The sequence below is a fragment of the Palaemon carinicauda genome, chromosome 24 (genome assembly GCF_036898095.1).
Source record: "Palaemon carinicauda isolate YSFRI2023 chromosome 24, ASM3689809v2, whole genome shotgun sequence".
NCBI classification, from domain to species: domain Eukaryota; kingdom Metazoa; phylum Arthropoda; class Malacostraca; order Decapoda; family Palaemonidae; genus Palaemon; species Palaemon carinicauda.
Window position 1 is genome coordinate 10925979 of NC_090748.1, and position 12870 is coordinate 10938848.

General features: G+C 46.4%; 1 protein-coding gene across 1 annotated transcript in view; it reads left to right on the plus strand.

Annotated features, from left to right (window-relative positions):
• The first annotated feature begins 222 nt into the window (after positions 1-222).
• The window catches only part of LOC137618076 (U1 small nuclear ribonucleoprotein C-like), a 47973-nt gene continuing 35325 nt past the window's right edge, over positions 223-12870 (plus strand). The window contains exons 1-2 of the mRNA XM_068348046.1: positions 223-296; positions 12132-12174. Of these exons, the coding sequence (XP_068204147.1) occupies positions 226-296; positions 12132-12174 (114 nt within the window). The 5' untranslated portion in view covers positions 223-225. The remainder of the gene's footprint in view (positions 297-12131; positions 12175-12870) is intronic.

Here is a 12870-nt window from a genome sequence, read left to right on the forward strand (position 1 = left end):
GCAACGTAATCTTTGCAACGGCGCCTCCAAAGTTTATTTTCTTACACTGCTTGGTCTTTTCCTCCCCATCAGGTTTAATACTTCTTTTTTATATATTTGTTTCACTAAATAAAAATAATCCTACTATTTTCTTTATGTATTTCTCAATTTTTACTCAATTTTAGTTCTAATTTATAATCGTTTTTAGTTTGTTTCTAAGGATTGTTTACATTTTGAGAATTCCTGATGATTTTCGTAAGAAGAAGAAGAACAACAACAAGGCAAACGAGCGTCGGCCGAAAAACAACCATGCCGAAGTAAGTTCTACGATGATTTTTACAATTATTACGTGAATTTTGAGATTTAGTACATTATTTTGTAGAAACCTAAAGTATTAAGATAATATTAAACCAATTTTTATTACGCTAAATAGCCTAGATATTAAATAATTATGAAATATGTGTGAGGTAGATGTCGCTGGTGAAAACGATACCGTAGTTTGCCATTTTCAATATTTGATCTATAAGTTTAATTTATTCATATATACGTATACCATATTCTTCTAGCCAGCTTATAATTTTATAGGAGCCTTTGTATATCAGTGGCCTGTTTCTCACTCTTTGATTAAAAGAGGACATCAACTAACCTAAACTTTCCCCCCTAACCTAACCTACAAGCCGTGTCCTTACCTACTTACTTAACGATTAGCCCCCCTGTGACCCCCCCCCCTCTTACAATGCCGTGTTCTAAGTTAGATATAATAATAAATACAGGTGGCCGCTATCATACATACACCCTATTCTATATATAAAGGTCATTATGATTAGGCTAGACGTAAGTATATACTTGGCTAATTTACCGGTAGGCTGTACCTTACCGCTAGTCAAGGATGTTACTAGCATATGAAATTTTCGTATTTAATAATCGACAATACTTTGGTAAATTGAAGTTTTTGTAGTCGATTGAACGTAAAATTTCAAGTTATGACTGAAAATCCATATTTTAAAATGGAAACAAACTCAAGAACATGTAATTTTAGGTGTCCCACCTTACCTAATCTAGGAGCCGTATCCTTACTTCCTGGTGGTGTTATGCTCCCCCCTTAAACTGCCGTATCCTAACCTACTTACCTCCTGGGGGTGTTACGCTCTTCCCATTGGACCGCCATATCGGGGTGTATGTATGAAAGCGGCCACTAGTATGTATGATGATGGCTGACTAAGAATACAGCAGTTTAAGGGGTGTTGCCGTGGGCTAATCGTTAGGTAAGTAGGTAAGGACATGGCTTGTAGGATAGGTTGGAGGGAAAGTTTAGTTTAGTTGGTGTCCATATTTTATGCTTGCTGGAGGAACTGGCCGCTGATATACAAAGGCCTCGCCATATCCTTTGCTTACCCTAAAACTTCAAGCGTCAACCCTGTGTTTGGTTTTTAACCACATTTACTCCCGGCAAGGTAACACTAAACCATAATATTTTTTAAATCACAAAACTAGCTTCATAATATTGTAGTTCGACTAGGATAGGCATTGTTTTTCCATAAAGAAAATTCATTTGGCAAGTAATGAAAAAATTTATGCGAATCCCATCCAACTACATACACCTCCATATATATATATCTAAATATATATAAACACACTATATGTACGTATGGACCTTTTGTATATCAATGGACCAGGACCTCCATGCACATAAAAAAACAGGAATTTTCTTTCATGTTATCTACTGTAGGTAGTCTGTAGCAACGGCCTTCGTTCTGCAAAACCCCTTATCTAATTTAGCCTATTTATAAATATATTGGTCCACAAAACTCTGCCTAGTGAAGTGTATTTACTGATATACTGGTCTGCATCACTGCCTAATGAAGCATAAGTGTTCTGTACGTGTAGGAACTTATCACACGTATTTTAACCCTTTTACCCCCAGGCTATTTGGAAATTTCCAACTCTTAACCCCTAGGGGGTTATTTTTTCCCCAGCACATTTTGCAGTATATTTTTTTTTAAATTGCTCTAACAGCCTTAATTTTTGTTATAGAGAGGTCAGGTTGGTCTCATTCTCTTGGAAAATGCCTGAAATTTCTCAAAAAATTATCATAAATATAAGAAAAAAATTTGTTATAGCATTTTTTTGCAAGGACGTACCAGTACGTCCATGGGGGTAAAGGGATGAGTTTTGTGAAACGTACCAGTACGTCCTTTGGGGGTAAAAGGGTTAATAATGTATTCTCCTGGGGGTAAAAGGGTTAATAATGTTTTCTCCTAACCATACAAAACTGAGACCTTCAAGTGGAATGACCTCCTCAATCACCCTGTATTTCCAGGCCAAAGATCAAAGTGAAGGTTTATGCTACCTGTCAACAGCCAGCTATGTTTATCAGGCTTTATCTGAATGATGGCAAATTTGAGCATTAACTGTTCAAGACAGTGAGAGAGAGAGAGAGAGAGAGAGAGACGGACTGACTGTTCACCTCGTTAAAAGCTCAACGCCCGGTTCCAGCTTTGCCAAAGTCGTACATACATATACCAAATGTTATGATATAAGTGATTTAATCCTTTATTTATAATAAGGTTATCCCCTTTATTACACCTCTTTTGTTTTCATTGTACTTATACCCTCTGCTGTGTTTCGAACGTTCATATAGTTGAGCGGACGGCAGACCACCTTCCAACAATAAACGGGAAGCCATGATTTCGTCTTCTTTTTGAGTCAAACCCCAACACCAAGGCACTTCCCCCAATTTTTGGGGGGTAGCCGACATCAAACAATTGAAACAAAAAAAGGGGAGCTCTCCTCTCTACGTTCCTCCCAGCCTGACAAGGGACTCGACAGAGTTCGGCTGGTACTGCCAAAGTCATACTGCTGTTAAAGGTCTCGTGTTTGTATGGTTAGGAAACAGAAGGTCCCCCAACTTATAAATGTACATGTATTCGACTTGCAAACAGTCGGAGATACAAACGCAAATTCAACTAAAGATAACAAAGATAGGATAAAGAAATATTGTAATAAAATAATAGGAGCCTTTGTAGGGTGACGGCCAGATCCCGTAGAAAACGGGAATATTCTGAACTGTGGCCGCCGTTCTAAAAACTATTTTGGCGGGAGAAGCTAACTTTAAAAACCCACCTAACCTATGCTAAAAACCGTATCCTTACCCAGAGGGGCTTCGCCCCCCCCGGACCCCCCCCCCCCCCCTTACACAACAGTTTCCTTACCTACGAGTACGACGTGAGAAGCTAACTTAAAAAAACCCACCTAACCTATGCTAAAAGCTGTGTCCTTACCCAGGGGGCTGCCCCCCCCCCCCCCCCCTCCCCTTACACTACATATTTAAGATCCGTAGACCATTTCCAAACGTTTTTATTCTATACAAGATAACAGTCGGAGCGATAATAAGCAAACTAGGACGCCTGGCCGTAGCGCTACAAACTACCCAAATAATATATAATGTAATACAGTAAGCAAAATAATACTTGTAATAACCTGATATCTATTCCATTCGAAACACGACTATTTCTTGACTTTTGCTATTGGAAATCATAGGCTTGGGATTCAGGTTAGGCCTACCCTAGGACAAAAATTTAATAAAATTGAACTTACAAACAATCCATATACAAACGTTCTTGGAACCAATTAAGTTTGTAAGTTGAGGACCTTCTGTATGAATGCAGTGTTATTTTGATGTTTAACCTATTTTCTAGTATGGCGGACGGACACACCTTGTAGCCATAAGTACTGTAGAACTAACTGGGGTTTGCAGGGTGATGTAAGCCCCATAGTAATGATACACAAATGTGCTGTACTGTACAGAAATCCTTTGATTGTGGTGAGGAAGTTCAAATAAGATCCCTTGATTTTAGAGCCACCTACGACAGTGTTAATCATGAGTCCCTTTTTTTTCAAGTTATATGAATGGGAGCAGGTGGGTCTTTTCTTAGCATCATTATTGAATTTTTATTTTGTTGATGCACACCATACTGGTAAAAGGAATTTCATGTCTGGTGTTCCTCAAGGTAGTGTTGGTCGGTACCTAACCAAGCATACGCACTATCATCAGGGATGAAGGTTACTGCCCTTTTCCCTTTCCTTCCCCTGGATAATCGAGTTACTCCTTGGTCTCTCCCTAAGGATACTTCAGTTCCTAAGGGGGAGAAATTGGCTTGAGATAGGGAGAGAGGAACCAGCAATCGGTCACCTTGCTTTTATGTGCGACGAGACATTTCTCCTGTGTGCCTGATGGGCGGTCACCATAAGGTTATTCACCGGGTAATCATTGGTGATATTTGCTTGTGCTTATGGGATTGGGATTACTTTTTGCCTATTGTATCTCCCCATTGCCAGTTCTCACGCCAGGAAATTACCATGTGCTCGCTCGACCAGGTACGAGAACAAGCAACCACTTACGAGCAGCAAGATGCCCTTTCGTTTGCGCGATTGGCATCAAAGGTGGCTGGAATTGGAGGACTCTGATTTGTATAATTAGGAAAAATACAATTGTTCCGTAACTGAAATACAAACCACGCTATTTACATAGGGTATTACTTTCGGCGTAGCTGAAATGGCGAGCCATTAGATTTTTAACGTGGGTTAACTACCCCCGTGCTAGTTAGCAGGGGTAGGGGAGGGGTAGCTAGCTACCCCTCCCCCCTCATACACTGGTGAACTGACTCACTTCGCTTTTGGCTCGGACGATGAACGGATGTCTCTGTTCCCGTCCTCACATGGCAGCCATTTATTGTTTTGTCTTTACTTAATTACTTGCTTTTCTTTACTCATATATATATGTAAACATATTTTTATGTTTATGTATATATTTGAGTATAGAAATCAGTAAGTTTCCTTTTCAGTGTTCGTGCTGTGTGTGTGTGTGTACGATATCACTGCGTGGCCGCCGGCAGTCAGGCCACTACGATGTAATTTCATGGACCGCGATCTCTTCCTTGGTCCTTCGGTCGCCTCCTTCCACGGGCGCCGTGAGTAGTCGTCATCGCTGGACTTATTATTTTGTTCTCCGCTACTCCTTTTTTCCTACGGGGAAGGTGGGGTTTAGCGTAGGAACGCGAGAGTGTAGTTTGACTACAGTCTCTCTCTCTCTCTGGAGGTCGTTCACCTTTTACTACGTTTCTACATAGTAAACCTACAATAGCTCCTCCGTTCGGATGGAGTTGCTACGCAGTACTTTTTATCTCAATTATTTTTTATTATTAAATCTAATTGTATTTGTTAACTTTTCAGCTTTTAGAACGTTTCCCTTCGGGGTTTTTCGTTCTTACTTTTAGTGAACATTCTTTAATGAATTGCATAATTATAACTGTTATAATTCAGTTTTTGTTACAGTTCTCGCCCTTCCCCCTTCCCGTGAGTGTAGGTGGGGTTGGGGCTCTTGCCTGTGATGTAATTCTTGTGTTCTTTTCCCTCGGGTTTTCCCTCTTCGGAGTCTTCCCGGGGGAATGAATGTTAACTAATTACTTTTTATTTTCACAGTTAACGATCTGTTTCCGTTTGCCTAATGTGACAACGAAGCAGAGCTGTCTTGTTGGGACTCGGGGAGTTGGCCATTGCTGCCTCTTCTATAGGACTTCGTCAGGGACGTGTCTCCTTCTCCTGGAAGTTCTCCCGAGACACCCGACAGCTCTTCAGTTCATCTTAGAACACTCAGGAGGTTCGCCTCCTTGGGTGGGTAACTTCCCTTCCGAGGGAGGTTCCCTGCCCAGGTTTGAGTTTCTTTTCCTTTCGGGGGAAACTTCTCTTACCTTTAATGATTATGATATGTTCCTGGTCCTCTGGCAGTTTTGCTCTTGGTGCTGAGTGACCGCTTTTGTAACCTTGCTCAAGGGGCTGAGCGGTTACTTCTCGGACCATAGTTTTTGTGCGACTATGCTCTTGATGCTGAGCGGTCTCACCTGCAGCTAAGCTCAAGGGGCTGAGCAGCTGCAGGAGCGCCTCTAAGGAGGTTGGCTCCTAGGTCACTGGCTTGCCCTTCGGTCCTTGGGCTCCATCTTCAGTCTCTTTTATGAAGTTTTCCTTTCGTTCGCGAGAGAGGACACTCATAGAGACTCCTCTTCGTAGGACTCCTGCTGTTGTTGCTGAAGGCTCAGTCCCCTTCGGGGGGCAGCTGAGCCCTACGGTCTCTCCTGCGAGTGTTTCTTCCTCGGGGAGGGGTGGGGGGTGGGGGGAAGTTCACCACAGAGACTCCTCTTCGGAGGTCTCCTTTTGCTGTTGTTGCTGAGGGCTCAGTCCCCTTCGGGGGCAGCTGTGCCACGGTCTCTCCTGCAAGTGCTTCTCCCCCTTGGGGGAGTTCACTCCAGAGGCTCCTCTTCGGAGGTCTGATGATGATGCTCCTGCCTGTGGTCGTCTTCATCTTCACCCTCACTGCAGAGGATCCTCCTGCCAGACCTTCTCCTGGACGCTGGTGCGCTGTGGGCGCCAACGTACCTCGTTTCCTACGAACACTGGTCCCTTCGGGGCTAAGGGCTTACTCCACAATGTGGGTAAGTCCCTTAAGTGCCAGGTTTTACCTGCGCGCCCACGTTTTCCTGCGCGCGAGCTCTTGCGCTCTCCTGCTGTGTTCCAGACTTCTCTCCTGCGATCTCCTGTTGCTGAGTCTCGCTGTAGATCTCCTGATCGCCAGCGCTCACCTGCGCCTCGGAGACCTTCTGTGCGCCAACCCTCTTCAGCTCGCCAGCGCACTTCTGAACGCCCTTTCCTGCTACGCGCCTTGTGCGCCAATGGTCTCCTGTATGCCCACGATCACCTGCGCGCCAGCACACATCTGCACTCCCTTTTCTTTTGTGCGCAATGCGCGCCAACGTTCGCCCTCGTGCCCACGATCTTTTGATCTAGGCAGAGGTAAGGAGATTGTTCCTTCTTTTTTACACCCTCGTTCGCCTTCTCGCCAGCGCACATCTGCGCGCCCTTTCCTGATGTGCGCAAGGCGCACCAGCGTACTCCACGAGCTTCCAGATGTGGGTGGAGGTGAAAGGGATGATTCCTTCACCTCCTCGCTGACGATCTACTGTGCTCTAGATTTGAACGAGTCTCTGAGCGCCCGCGCGCCCACGAGAAGTCTTCTATACTCGCCCACGAGCGTTCGCTATTATGCGCAACCTCACCATCTGGTTCTGGCCGCGCAACCGCGCTCCATCGATCTCCTACACGCCAGCGATCTCCTAGCAATAGTGCGCGATTCTTCGCCTGCCCGCTAGCGTTTTCAACGCGCCCACGCTTCAGATCGCCGTACGCGGCTAACACGCCATCGCTCGCCGACGCGCCATCTCCCGCAAAGAACAATCGCGCCAACGTGCCGTCGCTCACTTACGCGTTTTCAGTCTTCCGACCTCGCCCGCGCGTCCTCATGCGCACACATGTTCGCCCGCGTGCGAACCGACGATTGTACCATCGCGCGAGCGCCAAGAGCGATTTCGTCCGCGATTCCCGTCGGGTTTTCGCAACACGGGCAACCTGGCGAGTTTTTCTGGAGCACATACTTTCAGATCATCATAGTCACGATCTTCACCTCGTAAGCGCAGAGCATGACATGTACAAGAGCAAGAAGAATCTTCAGAAGAGTCTGGGTAACATTCTTCTCCCTCTTCAGGCAGGCCCCATCATCCCTCTCCTCAGGATTGCCCGATCCCCTTCCCTCCAACGGTGGCTGCTGACACTGCCTCTGTCAGTCGTCAACGGAGGGAATACTTCGAGATCATGGGGTAGCCTGATTTAGCTCTTCCTCTCCACCATTCCGTGCAACAGACCTTCCGGGGGTTTTTCCCTCGAGAAACTCTCCGCCGAGCGGGTGACATTTTCGACTTCGGGAATCTTAAACCAGGAGGAAGCCGCAAAGGGTGCCAGGCAGGCCACCTCGTGGCTGATCATCGACCTTGAGTCTCTGGCCATCCGGTCGCGACCCGAGGTTTTTATACAAGGAAGCTCCGGGAAGGTTATGTAACTTTCCTCCTCTCGGACACGTGCACCTTCGTTTCCTGACACCAAGTGTCGAACTTGGGGACGAACTCGATGTTGAAACATTGAGATGCAATGACCGAGAGGTTTTCTCTCGTAGGTCCCTACCGTGGATATCGGCAAACCCAGACTCTCTTCCATCCTTGAAAGGGGCTTGTTTCAGCCCAAGGACAAGGAACGAGCGACTGAGAGGTGGAGATAATCGTATCATGATTCGCTCCTCCAAGGCGCTTATATCCAGTCCCTACAAGCCTCCAGCACCTCAACTTCAACAGCCTCGTTCAGCCTAGGATATCAGAATCGGCACGGGCAACTAGATAAGGTGTCTATGCAGCTTCCCCCCTCCTGTCGGGGACGAAGGGCGAGGAGCCCTCGTGGGAAGGCAATAATCCTAGAGGGGGCGGCCTAGGCCGCAAACGCTAGGATTGGCAACCCCTAGCTGAATCCCCCGGGGGGGGATGCCTGGATTTGCACCTTCAAGTGGCAGCAACTCGGGGCCGATTACTGAACGATCTCCATGATCAGCCAGAGATTTCGTGTCCCGTTTCGTAGCATCTCTACCTCCCCTGTCAGCGAATCCAGTGTCGCTGAGCCCTTATGCCATGGGATCGGCAAAGGGGCCAGCCCCTCGGGCAGAGGGCGAGACCATGCTCTAGAAGGATGCTCTCCAAGGTTGTCGGCGGCTCCCCCGAAGGTTCTTCAAACGACTCTTTCTTGTAAGAAGCGCCTGAAGGCTGGAGACCCGCCATCGTCCTCTTAGCCCTGAAAAAGTTTGTCGTACAAACTTCGGTCAGTATGATACAACAGATTCGATCAGACTTGTAGGGAAACCACAAGTCTTCACGTGCATACTGGATCCGAGAGACAGGTACTTCCAGATCCCAATCCATCTGTCTTTACAGGAAGTACTTAGAATTCAGCCTAGGCAACAGATATACCAGTTCAAGGTGCGATGCTTCGATCTTTCCACAGCTCCGCAGGCATTCACCAGGAAGTTCATCCCGAACCTTCAAGTCCACACAGGAGCGGCATCCGCCTCCTTCGCTTTCTGGATGACTGGGTATCGACCCTTCTTCGACACCGAGACAAGCCTCTGGGACTTTGCCAAGATCTAAGGATCATGGTAAATCTCGAGAAGTGTTCTCTGTTTCCATCGCAACAACTGGGATATCTAGGCTTAATTTTAGTCTCCAAGCTCCGTTAAGCCTTCCCATCAGATGACAGGATAGCAAGGCGGAGGAGAGTAGGAGAACCTTTCCTCATGCGAGGAGAGTCTCCAGCCTTTTTCTGGTTATGCCTCCTAGGTCACCTTCCTCCTTGACCCCTCTAGTCCCAGACACTCACCTCAGGATGAGTCTCCTGCTTTGGCGACTCAAGTCCCGGTGGAATCAAGACTACGATTCCCCAGATATTCTGGTCCTATGGGACCTGCCGAACGAGGGATCCTGCAGTGTGGTTGACCTCCGAAGCCTTTGCTAGAGAGTGGATCTTCTCGTCCCTCCTCCGCATTTGATGCTGTCCTCGGCCGCGTCAAAGAAGGGGGGGGGGCACGTTTTGAACCAAAGGATCTCAAGCCTATGGCCAGAACTAGAAGGGTACCTCCACATCAATTGGCTAGGGATGAAGGCCATATTCTGGCCGTCAACAGTTCCAACACACCACGGTAGTTGCTTATTTCATCAAGTGGGGAGGTACTTTTTCATAACAGTCTTCCCATCCTACAGTAGAGATACTGAGATGAGCCGAAGTCCGCTCAATACCACTATCGGCTCGCTTCATTCCGGACAAGGAATGTGCTCTCCGACAGTCGGAACAGAGCATCGCAGATAGAGAGTACCGAGTGGTTTTTGGAACCCCCAGTAGCCAGCAAGCTCGGACCTTGTGGTCCTGTTCGCGACGACTTTGAATTTCAAGCTGTTGCTGTACTTCTCCCCAGCCCCGGACCCCAAGGCACCCTGCCGAGATGTCTTCCCACATCGGTGGGACAACATCGACGTCTATGCCTTGCCACCGTTGGGTCTGAAGGGAAGGGGGGCTCAACAAGACCAGACTATCGATCAACCTGTCGATGACTCTCATAGCTCCGCTACGGCATCATGCAGAGTGGTTTCCGAACCTTCTGCATCCCTTGACCGAACTCCCGAGAGAGCTTCCCCCACGACAAGAGCTAAAGCAACCATACCACTACATTTACCACAAGCCGTAGCTCCGCTTCGGCTCCATGCTTGGAGTCCATCCAGCATCTCCTCACAGAGAGAGGTGTTCCACGACAGGTCGCGGAGCGGATGTCTTGACACCTGTGAAGTCATCCGTAGGGGTCCACCGGGCGAGGTGGAGAGTCTTCTGTGGTTGGTGTCGTGGGAGAGGTATCTCTCCCCTCGATGCCACTATTCCAGCGTTAGCAGAGTGATTGTCCATCTGCGGGAGGAATTACGCCTTTTGCTCTCGGAGGTAAAGCCTATCGCTCAGCCTCAAGCCTGGCCTTCAGGCTCTAAGGTTAGACAATTCCTCCTCGCTGGATCTTTCTTCGCTCATACGAAGCTACGAACTTACCTGCACCCAGTTGGAAGTGAGACCTCCTCCATGGAACATGGCTCGGGTTCTTAGGGATCTTAAGGCTTCTTGTGAACTATTATGATAGTCATCTGACAGGCATCTGACTTAGAAGACGGTGCTCTGGCTTGCTCTGGCTTCGGCCAAGCGTATCAGTGTACTTCATGGTCTCTCGTACGACTTCGAGTCTCCGTTCTGTAACATGACCCAGGCCTTCTCTTACTATGCCCAGCAAGGAGTCGGAGGTGTTATCTTAAAGAACAGCTGCAGTTTGTCCTCACGTGCAGCCCTGTTCGGGAGCACAGGAAGGACGAAGAGGAGGGTCACCAAGAATACCTTTGCAGCCTGGATTCTAGGACCATCCATCTTGCCCTGAATCCAGATCCTCCTCCGTCATGTAGTCTTAGAGCACACGATGTCAGAGGCATTGCAACGTCTCTAAGAAGACTACTCAGTGACGCAGGTGCTACAAACTGGAGTCTGGAAGCGTCGGACGACTTTCAGAGCTCACTACCTGCAGGACGTGACCCACAGGAGCCTCGATACATTTTTCTATCAGCCTGTGGTGGCTACACAACAGCTGGTCTAACCTCAGGCTCCTTAATGGACAGGTAGCAGAAGGTTGGGGGCATTGTTACCCGGTGTCAGACTGCATGATTGAAAGAGGTATGTCTGGCCCTTACTTCTTTCTTCATCCTCCCCTCTCTTGGGGAAAGCAGCATCCTAGGTTCTCTGCATAGCTGACCTCAAACCTCTGCAGGTAAACCATGCTTCCTTGTGTTCCTAGTATTAAAATGATACTGTCGCGTCCCCCATACCCTGACGAGGTGGTATTGGGAAAGTTCTAGTCCAGAATTCTATCTAAAGATCTTCAGGTCGACTGCCTAGGACAAGTCACGCTTCTTCCCTCCACACAAGCTTATGTAGGCCGCACACTCCTTGCGGAGCAAGGAACTTGCGAGGTGCAGGGACTTTTTCTCGAAGTGCTGCTCTCTCGGATTCTGAATCCCCGGGTAAAGCCAAAGCCAGTATGGCTGGGGACTTTCCACCCTACCTAAGGGGTAAGTCACCCTATGTAAATAGCGTGGTTTGTATTTCGGTTACAGAACAAATGACAAATTCGGAGATAATTTGTATTTTTCCTAACCATACAAACCTTAGCTATTTACACATACAGTATTTGCCCGCCAGCCCTGTCCCCCAAGACAAGTCCTACCTCTAAGTGAAAGTGAGCATTCACCTGTGTGTGAGGGGGGGGAGGGGTAGCTAGCTACCACTACCCTCCCCTCCCCCCCCCCCCCCTTGCTAACTAGCGCGGGGGTAATACACCCTTGTTAAATTCTAGTGGCTCGCCATTTCAGCTGCGCTAAAAGGTAAACCCAATGTAAATAGCTAAGGTTTGTATGGTTAGGAAAAATACAAATTATCTTCGAATTTGTTATGTTTTCTTTATCTTCGTATCATTACTCTATTATTTCATAAGTTGTCTTACGGAAATTGATATGAAAGGTCAAAATTACTACAGTATTCTACAGTGCTGTATTTCATATTTAGTTTTTAATTAGATAACTCCAAATATTTTTGAAAAACTGTATACTGTATCACATAGATTTGAATATATTTTTTTTTTCTTTTTGCAGATACTACTGTGATTACTGCGACACTTACCTTACACATGACTCGGTAAGTATTTGATCTGAAGAGATGGTGATTTGGTCAAGTCTTTAGGTATTGGGGTATACAAGCTAGTAATTTTATGCCTCTATGTACGTCTCTTTTGCATACTTGCACAGTTGTGGATTTGAGTATAAAAGGATACAGTAATTTTGTTTCATGATATGTATGTGCTGTAGTGAGTAATTAATTTATTTTGAATTGTTCGGCAGTAACTTCTTGAAAACTGTCACTTGATTAAATGTGTCTAACCTTTAATCCAGTTAATTAACTCCGCCAATGAAGTTAGGAGGAGGTTATGTTTTACCCCCTGTTTGTGTGTTAGTGAACAGCTTCCTGGTTATGATTTTAATCGTAGAGAAATGAAACTAGCAGGGATTAACTGTTATGTAAAAAGCTGGAAATTATCAAGTTTTGGAGGGTCAAAGGTCAGGGTCACGGTCAAGCAAAATGTCTAATTCACGTAATCACCCATAAGTTTGGACATCATTGTCACAGAGACTTCAAACTTGGTTCATATTTGAGTGTATGAAAATCCACACCTATTAATACATGTCAAGGTCAAGGTCGAGCAAAAGGTTGAGAAATAAGCTGCTGCGGAGAAGGTCTACACTTTACTAAGTGCCCTTCTAGTTTGCTTATTTTATGCTGTCTTCAGAGAGATCAATTTCATAAGTTTATATAATAAATGTCTAACTTTCAATC